This window comes from Camellia sinensis, chromosome 8 (genome assembly GCF_055761805.1).
Source record: "Camellia sinensis isolate YWXY chromosome 8, ASM5576180v1, whole genome shotgun sequence".
Taxonomy (NCBI): Eukaryota; Viridiplantae; Streptophyta; class Magnoliopsida; order Ericales; family Theaceae; genus Camellia; species Camellia sinensis.
Genome location: NC_138968.1, coordinates 143,046,631 through 143,065,292, shown reverse-complemented (window position 1 = coordinate 143,065,292; position 18,662 = coordinate 143,046,631). Strand labels below are relative to the sequence as shown.

Genomic DNA, 18,662 nt, shown 5'->3' with positions numbered 1-18,662 from the left:
GGTCTTCTGCTTTATCTCGGTTGTTTAGTCTACTAGCCGAACTAACACTTGTCTTTTTTGCAGATTTCGCCCATCTCCATTCCTTGTATAGCTATCCTAACCTCGGAGTCTTGCGAGCCGCTTTTCGAGTTAAAGAAAGGGATTGGGCCAAGCTTCTAAATTTCGAACCGACCTACCGTTACAGCGGTCGACGGAAAGCAAAGGTGACTGACTTCCTTCTTGAAGAGGCACCGGAACCGGACCTAACTTTGCCTGAGATAAGACTTGTCCCTCTAACCGCAGAAGAAGAGATGGCGAAAAGGAGCAGGGTCAGGGCCCTTCTAACCGAAACAGCTAGGCCCGAAGTGGCGCCTCCCAGCCAACCGCAACCTGCTGTTGTCGCCCTTCCTTCCCAACAGCCATCCTCTTCCCGCCGAACCAAACGTGCCCGAACTTCCGAACCCGAACGAGTTCTGATTGATGAAGAAACTCCTGTTCAGCCGAGCTTACCACCGAGCCCCCAACCGGAGTCTTCCGACCAAACTATCGGCTGCTGGGCACCGAAACTAACTTTCAACGACCGAGTCATTCTAGACACAGACTCGGTCGTTGCTGAGAAAGACCACCTGTTGGCCATCAACCTGGCCAAGAGCGTGTGTCTGCCCAAAGACATGGAACACCACCAGAAACAGTTAACCACCGAGCTGAAGTCCATCCGGTCAGCCACTAAATCAATGATTCTGGTAAGTAACTTCGGTCGCATTTCTGTTTTTCTTCTCAACTTTTTCTTCGGCTAAATTGAGGTTGTTACTCTGTCAGGCCATCCAGAAAAACCAAATCACCCACAGGAAAGTATTGGAGCTGAGGAAAGTGACTAGGCAAGCAGCGGCCGAGGCAGAGGCGAAATCGGCCGAACTAGAAGAAGCTCGCAAGGAACTGGCCGAACTCCGGGGTGAGGTCGGCCGACTGACCGGAATGGTTAGTTCGGCCGAAGCTGAAAAACAAAAGACTGCCATTGTGCTGAAGGACAAGTACTTGCGCGAGCTGTTAAAACTTGAACGAAAGAAGGATGCTGAAATAAAGGAGAAGGTCAAAGAGGCTGACAAGCAGGGTTTCAAGAGGGCAGAGGATGCTTACGCCCTACAGTGCAATGCTGCCAAGGATCTCTTCTTTAAGTGCGGCTGGAGGGGAGCCGTTGAGAAGCTCGGTCATGATTCTCAGACCGAGGTTCTCAACCCTCCAGCCTACTTCATACCGAACTCCCTGATGGAATATGCCACGGCCATGCAACAGCAGTTCCTTGAGGGCTCAGATGATGAAGATTCTGATGAAGACTCTGCCCCTGAGGATACTTCGGTTGTGAATGCAGATCAGGTAGTTCGGTCGGAGCCCATGGTGGAAGATCTAACTCTTGATCAACCAAGTGAAGCCGTGACTCCAGCCGAACCCGTTCTCCCTTCTGAAAGTGTTGCAGCGCCCGAAACCGGTCTTCGGGTTGACGCCGATGCTGCTTTCGACGCCGAAATAGATGAACTTTTCTCTTAATTTTGTAATCTTTTCTTTGTAACCGAACTAAGCAGCCTTGTAATGACTTCTTTTTGAATGAAAATTTTACTTCTCTTATTCCGGTTATTGTGTGTATGCTTGCGTTTGTAATGTCTTCTATTACTCCAAGTGTTATTTCGGTTTTTGGTTGGTTAAACTATACTTACCAGCCAACCACTCCTTAGCCGACATAATTACTTCGGCTGAGGAGTATTAAGTGTTGGTTTAATCCAGCCAATCACTTTTCAGCCTTATACTTACTTCGGCTGAAGAGAAACAAGAGTTGGTTTATTCTAGCCAACCACCCTTCAGCCATACACTTACTTCGGCTGAAGAGTAACAAGAGTTGGTTTATTCCAGCCAACCACTCTTCAGCCTTACACTTACTTCGGCTGAAGAGTAAAAGTGTTGGTTTATTCCAGCCAACCACTCTTCAGCCTTGCACTTACTTCGGCTGAAGAGTAACAAGTGTTGGTTTATTCCAGCCAACCACTTTTCAGCCTTACACTTACTTCGGCTGAAGAGTAAAAGTGTTGGTTTATTCCAGCCAACCACTCTTCAGCCTTTCACTTACTTCGGCTGAAGAGTAACAAGTGTTGGTTTATTCCAGCCAACCACTCTTCAGCCTTACACTTACTTCGGCTGAAGAGTAAAAGTGTTGGTTTATTCCAGCCAACCACTCTTCAGCCTTACACTTACTTCGGCTGAAGAGTAACGAGTGTTGGTTTATTCCAGCCAACAATTGAAGTTAGTTTTTCCAGCTAACTTCGAGTATTTGGTTATTCCGACCAAATGTCCTGCAGCCTGGATCCTTATCCTGGGCTTAGGAAGGGTGTTGGTTTAATCCAGCCAACCTCTAAGTTTGTTTTTCTGGCTAACTTAGAATGGAATGCTTGCAATATACTCAAGTCTAGCTAACTTTTACAAAGAGTAATCTGTGCTAAAAAGAATCTCATTTTATTGAAGGAAGAGAAAATTACATAATGTTTGAAGGATAAAAGCTAAAAGTAAAATATCTTGAGATTGGCCGTATTCCATGGCCTAGGGATTGCCTTGCCATCCTTGTCTTCTAGGTGGTATGCCCCTTTGCCGGCTAACCCAACCACCTTATAAGGACCTTCCCAATTTGGGCCTAACTTGCCGTCTCCTGGGACCAAGGTGTTTCCCATTACTTTGCGCAGTACCCAATCGCCAATTTTGAATTGTCTTGGATGAACCTTTTTGCTGTATTTTTTGATTAACTCTCGTTGGTATGAGGCGATGTGGACCAATGCTCTTTCTCTTCTTTCTTCTGCAAGGTTGAGTTCTAAGGCTATGGCTTCTCCATTTAAGTCTGGATCAAAATTTTCGCTTCGAATTGTGGGGAGGCCAACTTCTAGTGGGATTACCGCTTCCATTCCATATGCTAAGGAGAATGGTGTTTCTCCTGTTGATCGCCGAGGTGTCGTGCGGTAGGCCCATAAAACATGAGGAAGTTCATCTGCCCACTTGCTTTTTGCCTTCTCTAGCCTTTTCTTTAGTCCATCTAAGACGACTTTATTTGATGCTTCTGCTTGCCCATTTGCTTGGGGATATGCCGGTGTGGAATTGTAGAACTCTATCTTGTACTCTTCACAAAAGCTTCTAAAGATCCTGCCGTCGAACTGAGTTCCATTGTCTGAGATCAGTGCTTTTGGTATGCCAAACCGAGTGATAATATTCTGCCAAACAAACTTCTTCACATCCTTCTCTTTGATTGACGCCAATGCTTCTGCTTCCACCCACTTTGTGAAGTAGTCTGTTGCTGCGAGAAAGAATTTTCTGCCTCCGGGTGCTGTTGGAAGTGGTCCTACTATGTCTAAGCCCCACATTGCGAAAGGCCATGGGCTAGTTAAAGGTAGGAGTTCTCTTGCTGGTTGATGTATTTGGTGCGCGAATTTCTGGCATTTTTCACACTTCTTCACATATTTTTCTGAGTCTGCTTGCATATATGGCCACCAATATCCTTGCGAAATAGCCCTGTAGGCGAGCGACCTTCCCCCTTGATGACTTCCACATACCCCTTCATGTATTTCGAATAGGAAGGCTTCTACTTTGCTGGGATGAACGCACTTGAGGTAAGGCCCAGAGAATGACTTCTTGTATAATGCCAAAGATGGAGATAGCCAAAATCGCTGCGACTTTGCCCTTATTTTGTTGGCTTCTTTTTTCTCTGCTGGTAGGATGCCGTCTTTTAGGAACAGGATGATGGGATCCATCCATGAAGGGCCTAATTCAGTGCAATATACTTCTTCTGCTTCGGGGTCTTCTATACTTGGTCTTGGTAAGAAGTCGATGAGTAATGGATGAGGGATCGATGTATCTGCCATTGAGGCCAGGCCTGCTAGCTCGTCCGCTCGGCTGTTTTCCTCCCTGCCAATTTGTTCTATCCTTACCACATCAAACTTCTTGATCTCTGTTCTGACTAACTCTTGGTACTTGGCCATTTTGTCGTCCTTTGCTTCGTATTCGCCCGAAATTTGGTTTACCACCAGCAGAGAGTCACTGTATACCATTAGTTCGGCTGCTTTCATGAAGTGTGCTGACTTGAGTCCTGCGATAAGCGCCTCATACTCTGCTTCATTGTTGGATGCTGGGAAGCCAAGGTTGATTGCTTGCTCTATAACCAGGCCGTCTGGAGAGATGAGGACTATGCCAAGCCCTGCACCATGTCGGTTGGATGCTCCATCCACAAAGAGCTTCCACATCTCTCCAACAAATAGTTTCCAGCATGTGGAAGGGTCAGACGATGCCGTGGGGTCAAGGATGGTGTTTTCTTCAAAGTCCATGTTGGCTGTCTGCCCTTCGTCCTCTGTTTGAACTGCTGGTGAGCCTTTGTTTGGCTCTTCCTTGTCGTCCTTAATGTGGTCTGCCTTTGTGCTTGATGGACTACTTTCCACTAGGGGTTGCGCTATTCCGGCGTCAACTTCCGTCCCTAGTTCGGTCGATGGACTACCTTTCACTAGGGGTTGCGCTATTCCGGCGTCAACTTCCGTCCCTAGTTCGGTTGAGTCAGTCAGGTCGACTGGACAGATATGATGACTTCCAGGAGTAAACTCTGCGACGAAGTCTGCCAAAGATTGAGCTTTTATTGCGGTCTTTGGTTGGAACTTGATATCGAATTGTCCCAACTCTACTGCCCATTTCAAAATTCGCCCACTGAAGTTCGCCCTTTCAAACAGAGCTTTTAATGGAAAGGCCGTGAGGACGACTATGGTGTGGGCATGAAAGTAGTGCGCCAATTTCCTGGATGCCATCATTAATGCTAATGCTAGTTTCTCCAATGGTAAGTACCTTGTTTCGGCTCCCAACAATGTCTTGCTGACATAAAAGATGGGCAAGTGTTGTATTCCTTCTGCACGAACCAACACTGCGCTGACTGCGTGTTGAGAGACTGCTAGGTACAAAAAGAGTTCTTCACCAGGTACTGGAGTAACAAGTAGTGGTGGGGAAGACATGTATTCCTTCAAGCTTTCCAGAGCTCGGTCGCATTCTTCATCCCACTCAAACTTGGCTTTTAAAGCTTGGAAGAATGGTCGTAGTCTGTCTGACGACCTGCTTATGAACCGGTTTAGCGCAGCCGCCATACCAGTGAGATGCTGCACTTCTTTGACTGAGTTTGGTCTCTCCAACTCCTGGATTGCTCTGATCTGAGAGGGGTCTGCTTCTATACCTCGGTTGGTCACCAGGAAGCCCAAGAATTTGCCAGATCCAACTCCGAATGCGCATTTGGATGCGTTGAGGCGCAACTTGTGTTTCTTCAGGATCTGGAACATCTCGCCTAGGTCTTTCAGATGGTCATTCTCATCCTTGCTTTTGACCACCATGTCGTCGATGTACGCCTCCATTGTTCTGCCTAACAATGGTTCAAACATCTTGGTGACCATCCTTTGGAATGTCGCCCCTGCGTTCTTTAGGCCAAAGGGCATGACCTTGTAGCAATATAACCCCCTTGGTGTTGTGAAGGAAGTGACCTCTTGGTCTGGTTCGTGCATGGCGATCTGGTGGTAGCCTTTGTATGCATCCAAAAAGCTAAGTCGGTTATGTCCTGCTGTTAAGTCCACCAGTTGATCTATCCTTGGTAGAGGGAAGCTATCTTTTGGGCACGCCTTGTTGACTGTTTTGTAGTCGACGCAGACACGCCATTTACCATTCTTTTTTGGCACTACCACTGTGTTGGAGATCCATCTTGGGTAGTGCACCTCTCTTATTGCTCCTGCCTCCAGCAGGTTGCCTACCTCTTCTGCCACTATTTCGGCGTGGTGGAGTGCCGATCTGCGTGTGCGTTGAATGACTGGTCTGGCGGATGGGTGGACATTGAGTTGGTGACTGATGAAGTTTGGATCAATGCCTGGCATGTCGTACGGTGTCCAGGCAAACACTTCGATATTAGAGGTCAAGAATTCCATGACCTCTAATCTCTCAGCGCTGGACAATGATGAGCCAAGCAAGAAGAACTTATCCGGGTTCTTCTCATCTATTTTTACCTCCACCAAGTCTTCCACCGCTTTCTGATCAGCTTCTTTGCCGACGTCAGCGAATAGTTCATTACTCTCTGGTTCTTCCACCGAATGAACGTATCCTTTGGCAGCTCGGCTTCCATTTGCTGTGGCGAAGCACTGTTTTGACATGATCTGATCGCCATAGACTTCTTCAATTATACCGGCGTCATTGGGGAACCGCATTACCTGATGGTATGATGACGCTACTGAACGCATGGCATGCAGCCATGTTCTGCCCAGGATGATGTTGTAAGTGGAGGGGACCTTCAATACCCAGAACTCCACCTGTTTTGATACACTTCCTGCTCTGACTGGAAGGATTATTTTGCCGACAGGCCACTCTGGCATGGAGTTGAATCCAATCAGGGGAGAAACTGCGGGTGCCAAGTCTTTGTCCTGCAGCTTTAGTTGCTTGAATGTGTCGTAATACATGATCTCACATGAACTACCCTGGTCAATCAGAATCCGCTTGACGTCAAAATCCTTGACTCGGAGAGTGACAACCAGGGCATCATTATGGGGGCAGTAAATTCGTTCCAAGTCCTTATCCGAAAAGGACATGACGTTTGTTGCCTCTGTCCTCCCCTTCTTGATGGCGGGTTGGGCACTTAATACTTCCCTAAAGTGCTCAGCCTTCTTGATCGAACCTCTAAGCTCGCATACGCGCTCAGGTTCAAAAACTCCATGAATTACATTGATAATGCCTTGTGGTGGTGCATCGTTTGGCATTCTGTTGGGTTGGTCATTATGATCTTGGGGGGCCGGTTGTGCTCCTCCTTCAATGTATTCGTCCAAGTGGCCTGCTGCCACCAATTCTTCCAAATGCTGCCTTAGTGGCGTGCAATTCTCAGTTCGGTGCCCCTTTTCTTTGTGGAAGGTGCACCGTGATCTGTCGTCGTAATTCTTCTGAGCTTCCCCAAGCTTGGCTGGCCACTTGACAAAAGGCTTGTCTTTGATTTCGCTCAGAATCCGATATATTGGTTTTTTGAACACCGTTGTTATGGCAGTGCGGATTCTCAACCATCTTTTGTCTGGGTCTTCTCCGTTATCTCGTCTGCCACGTCCGTTCTTGTTACTTCGGTCAACCGTGTTGACCTTGGCAGGGGTTTTCTTTTCCGGTGCTGCGGTTGTGCTTGATCTTGCTTTAGCACGCGCGCCATCCTCTTCTACCCTGATGTGCTGATGCACTCTTTCCATCAGGGCCTCCATGGTGAGGGGTGGTGTCATGGTGATCGAATCTCTTAGTCGATTCCCTACTGGTAGACCTCTTTTATACTGCGCAATGGCTAGATTGGTTGGGCAGTCTCCAATTTGGTTGAATGTCTCCCAGTAGCGACTGTTGTAAGATCTGAGGGTCTCTTTTTCACCCATGTCGATGGAGAGTAACTGGTCTATCTCCACCGGTGTTTTTGTGTTTGTCCGAAACCTTGTCACGAACGCTTCTGCCAATTGGGCCCAGGAAGCAATGCTACCCTCTGGGAGCTTTTCGAACCAAGTCAAGCCTAGGTCGCCCAGACTTGATGGGAAAAGTATGCACATTAAGGCCTCGTTTCGCCTGTACACGGCCATGACTTGGCGAAAGTGGCTCAAGTGTGAATACGGGTCCGTCTTCCCTTCATATGTATTGAACTTCGGCTGAAGGAAGCCTGATGGTAGGGGTGCGTTTTCGATCGCTGGGACAAACGGCGAGGTCTGTAGTCTTGCCAATGCCTTGTCCGTTGGTTCGTAGGCCGGTCGCGGTATTGGCATTCCAACCTCGACGCTTCCGTGCGTCCGAGGAGCCAACCGTTGTAAGGCCGAAACTCGGTGTGGATCCCTTGCCCTGGCATCTTCCTTGCATCGTGCTTTTTCTTCTAGCACGGTTCGTAAGTCGGATGACCTGGGTAGCTCGGTTTGTCTGGATCTGGTTTGGTGTGAATGTGAAGGCCAATACGTGCTTCCTTCAGTGTATGATCTTTCGGATCTCGTCCTCTCAGACCTGGAGTGACGAGTCCTTGAAGATAAGGAATGAGTGTCGCCTGTCCTGAGGCTTCTGCTCTCTCCTTGAGAGGGTGTAGTATTCCTACTACGACTTTCTGAGTGGCGAGGGGGCGTCTTGTGCTTGCGCCCCTCTCCTGTCGCCACATCTTTGGTCTTCATCTGGCGTTTCAAGGCCTCCATGTCCGCCGCCATCCTCCGAATCAGTTCATCCTGTTCCTTTACGCGATCTTCCAGGACTTGAGGATCAATCCTCCTCCTTTGCCTGTCGGGACTTTGAGAGTGACGAGGGCTGCCATTCCGCCTTCCCCTGCCGCTCCTCCTGGAATTATGTTGTTGGGGCTCCAAGTCCGCCATGGGAGGGACAGCAGGTAATCCCTCACGCCTTGCGCCCCCTTCTGGAGTTAGTCCGTCGACGGCGGACTGCGGCAAGTCTTCAATGTGTGCCATTGAATGAGAAAAGGAGAAGCTTAGTCAAGAGGTTTTTGTTCTTGTCTGTTCTTCCCACAGACGGCGCCAATTGTACGGGGAGGAAATAATTCTCCTCGTATAATCCTGTTGACCAAGTCCACGCTCCTCCGTACGACGTCGCTTTGTCACCTGAAAACACAAACGTGAGCTAGCCGGCGGGTGTGTGCCGGAAACCTCTCCGATGCCTAAGTCAGAAAACTTGACAAATAGACAAAGCTCTAAGTTCTCAAAAAGATTGTGTTCAATTACCTCATCCAAGGTGATGCTTGTGAGCTTTTATAAGTTTCATATGGCACAATCCTAGTAGGACTTGTATTTCTCCATACAGAGTCCTCCTAGGATTCCATCTCTTAAGGATAATGCTTATCCTTTTACACCCTCCCCCACTGCTTAAACCAAGTGGGATGGTTTTCTTTACGGCCGAACTTCCTTTTGACCGAAGTAAACTTGGCTATACCGATCCACAGAAGGCCGAACTATCCTTAGCTCGGTCTTCTCCTTCAACTCTTTACTTCGGCTGCCCTGTTCGACCTTGATGCGCTTAGATCAAACTTCCAAGTAACAAGTTCGGACCGACCTAACCAATATAAGTCACGACCGGACTAATTCCGACACCGGCCTTCTTAGAACATACTGCGACCGGACTAACTCTGAGACCGGCCTAACTGTGAATTGCCTCCAGACCGGAGTAATTTTACTCTTCTTCGGGCTGAAGTAACGATCTCTTCTTGAGCCGGAGTAATTTTGCCTCCTTGGGCCGAAGTAGCTTTGTCTTCCCAAGGCCGGAGTAACTTTGCCCTTCTGGGCCGGAGTATTCTGTACGGCCTTTTTACCTAGTCCACTGCGTTTTGGGCCTCAAAACCAAACTCGAAGTTCGGCCCAATTTTCCCAAAAATTACCCTCTCATATATAGATTTGGTTTGAAAATTGAGTTTTTGACTTTTTAATTTTTTTTTATTATTTTAATTTGAGGGTAAAAAGTAAAAAGACTTTTGACTTTTTTTAATTTTTTTATAAGAAAAAAAATATAATAATTATAAATTAAATATAACATCTTATCTTATTAAAATTAAAAAATTTATTTTACATTTTATAACTATTTTAGCCATAAACCGAGGCAAACCCACTTCCCAAACAATGATTTGAAAAGCTGATAAAAAGTCAATTTTTAATTTTTTATTAATTTTAGATCACATTATTTTTTACATAACTTATTCACAAAAAAAGAAAATAAACTTAAAAAAAAAATCAAAAAAATTAATTTTTTATTAACTCCCCCAAAACACCCATAGTGGTAGGGATTTGAAAGGTATCCTTAAGACCAAAAGTCATTATCGCTTTTGGAGAAAGCAACAAAACGTGTCCCTCTTTTGCATATATCCAGTGGTCGTCATCAAATTCACAATATTCAATACATTTTACACAAATAATCCACTCTTCCACACAGAGAGAGAGAGAGAGAGAGCGTGTTAGTTCGCTGAAGAAGAGTCCATTTTTAGAGTGAGAGAGAGAGAGAATCATGTGCTGCGGAGACGGTGATTGCAGGCCGCTAGGGTTCCTATTAGGCCTACCCTTCGCCTTCCTTTCCCTCCTCATCTCCATCGTCGGCATCGCCATCTGGATCGTCGGGTTCGTTCTCTAGACTCTGTTTTCTCAAATATTTTATTCTAATTTCATATGTTGTGATGTGATGTCATCTGATCTCATTTCATTTGATTTGATTTGTTAATACATATATATATATATATATATACAGATTGCTGTTGACTTGTATATGCCCTTGTTGTCTGTGCGTTACGATCATAGTGGAGCTTGCTTTGGAGCTCATCAAAGCCCCAATTCACGTCATGGAATGGTTCACCTCTCAGATCCCTTGTTAGTGTTTTTTTTTTTTCTCTTTGGTTATGTAGGATATCCTGATCAGCTTTACCCGCATCAAAATAAATCCCCACAGCCCGAACAAGCATCAGAATCAACCTTGTTAGTGTTTACTTTTAAATTTTTACGCTTTACAATTATGTCTCTTCTTTGTGTGATGGATTGAAAAATAGGTGTTGTTTGAACTTTGGTGGTGTTGATTCTTGGTTAGATTTCTAATGTAATTAAAGATTTTTGTGGTTGGAGATTTCTCTTTCGTTTTTATTTTTTTTATATATTAAATTTCTGATTTTTGTATGTTTCTCGTCGTGTTCACAATTCCTACAAATCTTTTTTTCTCTCTTTTATATATTTTTTCTTTCCCCTGATAGCTCAGTTATTATCATTATAGTTTGAATTTCAATTAATTCATTAATTGTAAACAAAGGAATAACATAAATGGATTATCAATTTGGTTTTAGCTTTCTTTGATTTCAGTAGGAGAGTTGGTGGGGGTGAACAGGAGAAGAAGGGCTTCTTGACTCTTACCCACCATATGAGTTTGGGTAAATTACAAATATCTGAATTTTGCTTAAAATATAGATTGTCTCTGTATTTGAAAAATTATAAATATCTTTTTATCAGAATTTTTTATTTAACAGAATTTATTAAAAAAATAAAATTCATAATTTCTTTCCTATACAATAATAAAATTATCTAAATTATTAATTGAACTATATTTTTAACATCATTAAAAACCGTTAATTGATTTGATGATTTATTAATAAAATGAGCAATTTGTTATGAAATTAGAAATCTCAGGGGTGAAATGTTAATTTTTAGAATTACATAAAACGATTCGTATTTTAATCAAATATCAAGAAGTGTATTTGTAATTTACCATATAAGTTATTGACACATTATGCATATACAATATAATTAAGTAAAATAAAATAAAATATTTATTATATAGGGTAAATTAAAAGCACATCTCCTTAGATTTACTTAAATTATAAATTGCTCTTCATGATTCTAGAAATTACATTATGCATCTTAAGGTTTTTAATTTCATAACAAATAAATCATTTTATTAATAAATTATTAAATTAATTAACAGTTTTTAATAATGTTAAAATTTTATTTCAATTAATAATTTAGATAATTTTATTATTGTATAAGTAAACAGTTAGTAATTTTATTTTTTTAATTAATTTTGTTAAATAAATTTTTTTTTGGATAAAGAGGTATTTGTAATTTTTAAAATTACAAGAGACAATTCGTATTTTAAGTAAATTTTAAGAGATATATTTGTAATTTATCATATTATATATTATGTATTATTTAAATGGCTAAAGTTTCCACTTCTTTAATTTATTTGGAGTTTGTTTGAGATCTCTTAAATAATACACTTATTTAAATATTTATACTTATTTGAGTCATATCATTTTTTTTTTTACATCTTTTTATTGAAAGTTAAAATATAAATTTATTTAAATCATCTTAAATAATTTCTTTTTTTTATTTTAAATAAAAAACATAAGTGGCGGTGAATCTTCATTTAATAAAATAGTGTGTATATATATAATTTGGGCAAAAACCATTTTACAGTGATTTGAGACTAGCAATTTAGGGAAAAGTATATCACACTATTTTTTAAAAGAAAATTATTGAATAATTCCGGAATATTATGTGATCATACTTCAAGTCAATCGTTAATTACTTAGTCCAATATTGTTCTCTCATTCTCAGCATAAATCGTGATTTCCTATTCTTCTCTACCAATCAAAATCTTATGAAATATTATGCGCTCATATTTTGAAAATACTAAGTAATCATCCTTTTTTAAATGAGCTTGACTTTGTAAAAACGTTAAAGTGAAATTAAAAAAACAAAAGATAATTTTATCTCATATTCTTCAAGTTTAAGATTTCGTTAAGATGTTAATTAAAATATAATTAGGAATTATAATAAATTATTAAAGATTTAAGATTAATTGTAATCTAAAATATAATTAAGTTAAAAAGTTAAGAATTATAATAAATAATAAATAATTTATGATTAATTATGATTTAATTGAATTAATGTTAATGTAGATTAATTATGATTTAATTAAATTAATGTAAAAAAATTTAAATTATGTGTAGAATAATTATGATTTAATTAAATTAATGTTAAAAATTATAAATTATGCATAGAAAGAAGACCAGAGGGAAATAAATATATATATATATATATAATGCTTTGAGGTCATTACAGTCATTTTATATGTGTAGTTAATAGAGGTAATCAAAATATAGCCCAACATCTTCGTCAGTAGATAATAAAGCTATTAGACTTTTCAACCCAAAGGATTGGTTTGGTGGTAAGATCTTAGATTTTTTGGAAGTTCAGAAATTAAAACTTTTTAAGTGTTAATAATTTTTTTGAAACCATCAGACTAGAAAAAAAAAATCTGAAATTAATCGTAGTACATTTACAAAAAACTCCATACCAAAAGTCTGTGTACTCATGGAAATTGATCGAATTTTGATCTGGAAACGATGCCAATAAAAAAAAAAAACAATTAGACTTTTTATATTTTATTTTTTATTCTCATCAAATACGGTGCATCACACATTTAGCAAATAATTAAATTTCTGAATGTTATATCTATACCTCAATAATGTGCGACAATTATGGTAATGACATTTATGTGATACCAAAAATTATTTGTTATTTTATGTATTATGTATTGATTTTATAAATTAATTATATTATCTTTTGTTATCAATGCAGTAGTATCACATTATGTAATAAATAAAATATGGGACAAATTTTACTTTACCTCTTATGGTTTAGGCAATGTGTGGATTACCTCATGACTTTCGAATATCATTACAGAATCCCCACATGGTTGATAGATTAAAACGCACACTAACTTTTGTTAACAAAAATTATAAATTGACAATTATACCCTTATCTTCATTTTGTTCTTCTCTCTCGCCAAACCCAATTCTCTCTCTCCATCTTCATCTTCTTCTTTTCTCTCTCTCCATTTCAAACTTTATACAATCTCATCTTCAACTTAAACCCACTTCCAAACGCAATTTGTCAAATTCTATACCCTTTCTTCATCCTCCCTTTGGCTTCAATATAGTTCAGTTCATACCACAACGAAGACGACGACGTGTTTTCAAATTGATGCAAAGTCATCCTCGACGCCTCCACATGCTGCGCCGATAGCTACAGATTATACAAATATATATATATATATATGTATATGTATGAGAGGAATTTCAGTTCTTTTCAATTAAAAAAAAAATTAAAATTAAAATAGGTTTGGATTTTGTATGAAAGGAATTTCAGTTCTCTTCAATCAATAAATAAATTAATTAAAATGGGATTGGAGTTCTTTATTGACCATGATGGTTTCTGACAAGAATTTTGTGCCTCTGAATATGAAGCAAATGATGTAACACTGATGCCGATAAAAAAACTGGACCAAAAATAATTGAAAAATGATTTAGATCTCTAAAAAAAGATCTCTAATGGAGTTCTAATTTGTCTTTTTCTTCTCCTTTTTTTGTCTTTTACTTCACTGTTTTTTTTTTTTTTTTTATTGCTAGACAACTCATTAGAGCTGTACTGCAGAAGCTCTAATTAGAGCTCTGCAGCAGCTCCGAAAATAAATACTTCAAATGAGAATAGTCTCACTTTAGGCATCATTCAGTAAGCACCATTGGAATTTCGAGCTAATTTCAATTCATTCTCCAAGTGAATGATAATTTTGATTTACAGTTAGACATGGGTCATTCAAATTGATCTGTTAAATAGGGATCCCAGTCAGTAATAATTTCTCCTACCACTGCACATATCAAACGTATCCTTGATAATGAATCTTTCATGTGATCCAATTACTTATTTATTTCATTTACATAGAATCGGCAAGGAAAAGCAAGAAAAGACTAGCTCTCATTTTCTAAATTTCTTCATTGTCACCATTTTCTTCCGAAACACTCTGATTTTCCCAAATTACAAGCTTTCAAAATTTAGACACTCCCCAAACACTCCGATTTTCCCAATCAGATTTTCATAGAAGACAAAAGAATGGTATTGTGATGTTTTTCAGCAAGTATTGGAGGTGTTGATGGATATGTAGAAATGGAGTAGATAGAGGTATAGTAGAGAAAGAAAAAAGAATGGCATTTTTTGTAAATTTGAAGTTGTGTAAGGAGTATTTTCATCTTCAAAATAAACCTACTCTCTACATAGGCAAGTGGTTCTCACGTTTCGTCATGTTAGACAAAAGAGGTAACGGTGCACTTTAGTCCATCAACCACATAGTGGTTATGTGGTGATATTCGAATGTCAGGGGTAAACCACACTCAGCCCAAACCAAGTTTGTCCTAAAATATAATATGAAAATATAATATTTATCAAATTATCAGTGTTTACAAATGAGGATTTTTCATTTATTCATGTGACGTGGAAAATGTTGTGTCCCCAAGTTAGCCATATATAAAATGAGCAATGTTGTGTAACTTGAATTTAGCTTTGTTTCAAATGACTCGAATTTTATCTTAGTGGTCGTTTGGCTGGTCATCCGACCGGTCGTTCAACTGATCGTCTAATGAAAAGGCTGATAGTCACGGTCGATAAAGTAATAATTGTGGTAGATAAGTGTTTCACCTGGTTGTCCGAATAAACGTTCAATCAATCATCCAGAAGGTCAATCGATAAACACAAATTCAAATTATTCGAAGACAATTCAACTCGAGACACCAAAGAGTTTTGATATAAAATTGAACCACATGTGCACTACAGTGACAACTGGATACGATGTGACTCCCACATGGGCAATAGCAAAGAACATATTTTTGGGCAACAATGATAGAGACCACTAATTTTGGAGCTCTAAAAAGACCACTAATGACATGGCACTCAATAAAAAAAAAATACAACACCAAGGCCAAAACATCAAATCATTCCTAGTGGGGCCTACTGCCACATCATTAGTGATAGCACTAATTAGTGCTCTCACTCATTTTCCTTTTTTGGGTGAATAAGAAAGAACATTTCATTTGAAGGCCATATTAGCACTTTAATAATGTGTTAACAAAATAATAATAATAATAATAATAGTGTCCCAAAATATTTAGTTTATTTATGTGCAACTTACACTAACATGCCTTGCTTAATTTTGAAATTACACTGGTCAACTTTATTTAAAAAATTTGAATAACATGCGAGCTCATTTATTTTAAAATTTTGTATAACATATTAATCGTTAGTTGACCTAATATACATTGATTATGTCATCAATTTTTTCTTGTAAATGGCCAATTTGCCATTTAATAATTATTTACCCCTCCAAATAAAAATACTACACCAGAACAGAACATTGTAATTTGTAATCTACACCTTCCATTCCATTTTGTTTATTCACCTTTTCATTTTAATCTGTCTTAAAATATTTATCTACTTTCTATTTTAAAATATCAAATTTTATTTAATTTTTTAAAAAAATTACTTTGAACCACCAATCCGTCTTAAAATATTTATCTACTTTCTATTTTAAATTATTAAATTATATTTAATTTTAAAAAAATTACTTTGAATCACTAATTTTGAACTCCCAAACAAAAAGTGATGTATTGTAATGTGTTATAAGTTACATCACTTAAAATTATCCAATAAATGCTTGTCATCTCAATTAAGAGTTAGTTTTAAAAATCCAACATTGATGAAATGTAACATTACTTTTAAATTTAAATAAAAATATAATAATTACAAGTCTATTTAATAAATTAAATTTTCTATAATGGAAAAACAAATTAGAACAGGAGATAATAGTTAAATCTGTGATGGAGACTGCTCTGTTTCTCTGTTACACACACACCTATACACCACCAAGAATCCTCTAGAGTGAAATTTCCCTAAAGTTTCCTAAAGTGCTACAGTGTATGGTTGAGATTTATTGGCAAGTCACATCAGAAAAATTGATGTGACTTGCCAGTAAATCTCAACCATACACTGTAGCACTTTAGGAAACTTTAGGAAAAAATCACTCTAGAGGATCTTTGCTCCCTATACACACTCATCTTTTGGTAGGAATGGCTTCAAATCCCTTTAAAAAGTGTAGAACTTCAAGTAATAAAACTATCCAGATAGAAAATTTAGCCAAAAAAAGCAGTGATTGAATTCAACACCTGTATAGATCTCTATGCTTAAAACAAGGGAAATTCCATTATCCAAATATAGACAGACCCACACATTGTTTATTTTCTGAAAATATTTTTCTTGAATCCCTTGCATTACCTACTAATATTCAGTACTCCACACACAAGCAAAGCACAATACTTCAAAATCTGCACCTAAACTATCCCAAATCCGAAATCTTATCTATGTATATGTACGGGACTCTTACAGCTCCTCCGTCCATCACCGCCCTTTCACCGCCTTCACGGGACCCGCCTTTCTTCCACCTCCTCTGGCTCTGTGTACTCAATGGAGCCACCTTTGTAACCTCTAGTTTGGTCGTCTTGCCCGACGACGAGGTCTTTAGTATTCTGTGCAATCTCAACTATGGTCTCCACAATGGCTGCAAATATCCCACCACCTCCCTGATGTTCCCTTCTTTCATGTTCTTCTGGCGCTGCCCGATATAACTCTTCTTGGACGGTTTCAGTAGGCTTCTCCACCACTTCTCCACTGCCACATTCTTGCTCTCCAGTTTCTTCTCCCTGTATGATTTCAAATGATGCTATGCTCATAGAAGGTTGGTTTTGATGGAAATAAATTGGATATAGTGATGAAATTTTACAATTGTGTATCCTATTGATCACTATAAGGTGTGGGAATATAACACATGAAAGTGAAATGCAACTGAAATTATCATGTGACCATAACATTACTAGCAGTGTCATTGAAAAAATAATTTGCATAGTTGGAGCTATCACTATCAAACACAAAACCTATAAGAATACTTGTTAATACACGTTATTCTGATGAATGAGTCCATATAATTTTTTTGCGGAAAATCACATAATTTGATTAATGATATGATAATATAACACATCACTTTATACCCAAATTCGATACCCATAAAATTGTTGAGTCTCAAATACCATAATATGACCAAATTCAAATCTTGTTGCCACCAAACAGAGGACTATCAATAGGGTCTGTGCAACGAATAAGAAAAAGTAAATCTAAACAATACATTTGGGTAACTAAACATGAAACTCTCTAGTTTGTGACTAGTGACTAGTAAGAAAATGAGAGAGAAATGTTGTGTACCATTTTTCTATAATAATAACTAGTATGGTAGTACTTAAATCAGCAAAACTGAGCAGAGTGTGACTTACCTTCCCTCCATACCCTACAGTACTCTTGCCGGTTTCCACCACCACATCTTTGGCCGGTTCCCTCTCCGCTACAGAAGCACCTGCTTCCTTGGCCCCCACCGCCTTCTGCGAAGCGTAATCATTAGCCTGATGCGCTGTCTGTGCCGTATAATCTTTGGCCTGCTGTGCACTTTCCTTGACATTTTGCAAGGCCGAAGATCCCAACTCCTTGGCTTTCTTCGCGTACCTCTCTTCAGAAGCCCTAATGGCATCCATAGAATTCTGTTGTGCACTTTGTCTGTACTTGAAAATCTCTTCCAATGAAAGCCCCCCTCTCTGATCTTCCTCTTTCTCTTTTTTGCTCTCAGCTTCAGCCTCTTTTTCAGCAACCCTGTTTACCCTCCTTGCTTTATCAGCATGAGACTCTTTCTCTCTCTCTTTCTTTCCCTTTTTGCCAACATTTACACCAACCCTCTCTTCACCAGAAATGGTGGCAAGAGAGTCATAGTGGCTAGTCATCTTGGGCACCCTGTTTTTCTCTATGTATATGTATATTTCAGGGTTGTCCCTCCTAAATTTCACAGAATCTCTAGATTTCTCAATGATGGTTAGTCTTTGAAGTGTATATGGTGTGTTTGTAGAATATGAGAAGAGAGAGTAGTGAAAAAGGGTTGAATAAAAAGCGGAGGCCTGTGGCGGTTGGATGAGCGAGGTGATGAACCGTGATTTGGGTAGTGGACATGTGGCGGGAGGTTTTGGCCACGTGTTGGGTTGTGGGTGACTCAGCTGCTTTGCTGCTTGGTCTTCAAGACACGTGTAATCATATACCTATCTATCTATCTATCTATACTATTATAAAGTGAACACCTCTTATGGTGGTGTCCTGAAGCTTTTTTGACCATGGGTTTAAGTATGAGGACTCATACCACTTAAACTAAGTACACATTATAATATTAATTTCATTATTATTTTCTTTTATTCCTATTTA

At 39.5% G+C, this 18,662-nt stretch overlaps 1 protein-coding gene and 1 non-coding gene across 2 annotated transcripts; one reads left to right on the top strand and one right to left on the bottom strand.

The window, feature by feature from the left end:
• Positions 1 to 9,807: 9,807 nt before the first annotated feature.
• LOC114310105 (uncharacterized) lies at positions 9,808 to 10,615 on the top strand. The gene is made up of 2 exons (XR_014338356.1): positions 9,808 to 10,121; positions 10,249 to 10,615. It is a non-coding gene; the product is annotated as an uncharacterized LOC114310105 (transcript).
• Positions 10,616 to 16,552: 5,937 nt separating this feature from the next.
• On the bottom strand, positions 16,553 to 18,349 carry LOC114310298 (uncharacterized). Its single transcript, XM_082883650.1, has 2 exons — positions 17,696 to 18,349; positions 16,553 to 17,071 (listed from the first exon to the last, which is right to left on the bottom strand). The coding sequence occupies exons 1-2, from the start codon at positions 18,191 to 18,193 to the stop codon at positions 16,790 to 16,792; spliced, it is 780 nt and encodes a 259-aa protein (XP_082739776.1). The 5' UTR covers positions 18,194 to 18,349; the 3' UTR covers positions 16,553 to 16,789.
• Positions 18,350 to 18,662: the final 313 nt, after the last annotated feature.

What these genes read in the sequence shown, in the direction of transcription:
- LOC114310298 (XM_082883650.1), bottom strand. Translation starts at nt 18,193, where the DNA reads ATGACTAGCCACTATGACTCTCTTGCCACCATTTCTGGTGAAGAGAGG. An exon ending in CTGTAGGGTATGGAGGGAAG is followed by an intron (nt 17,072 to 17,695) that starts GTAAGTCACACT and finishes GAAATCATACAG; the next exon opens with GGAGAAGAAACTGGAGAGCA.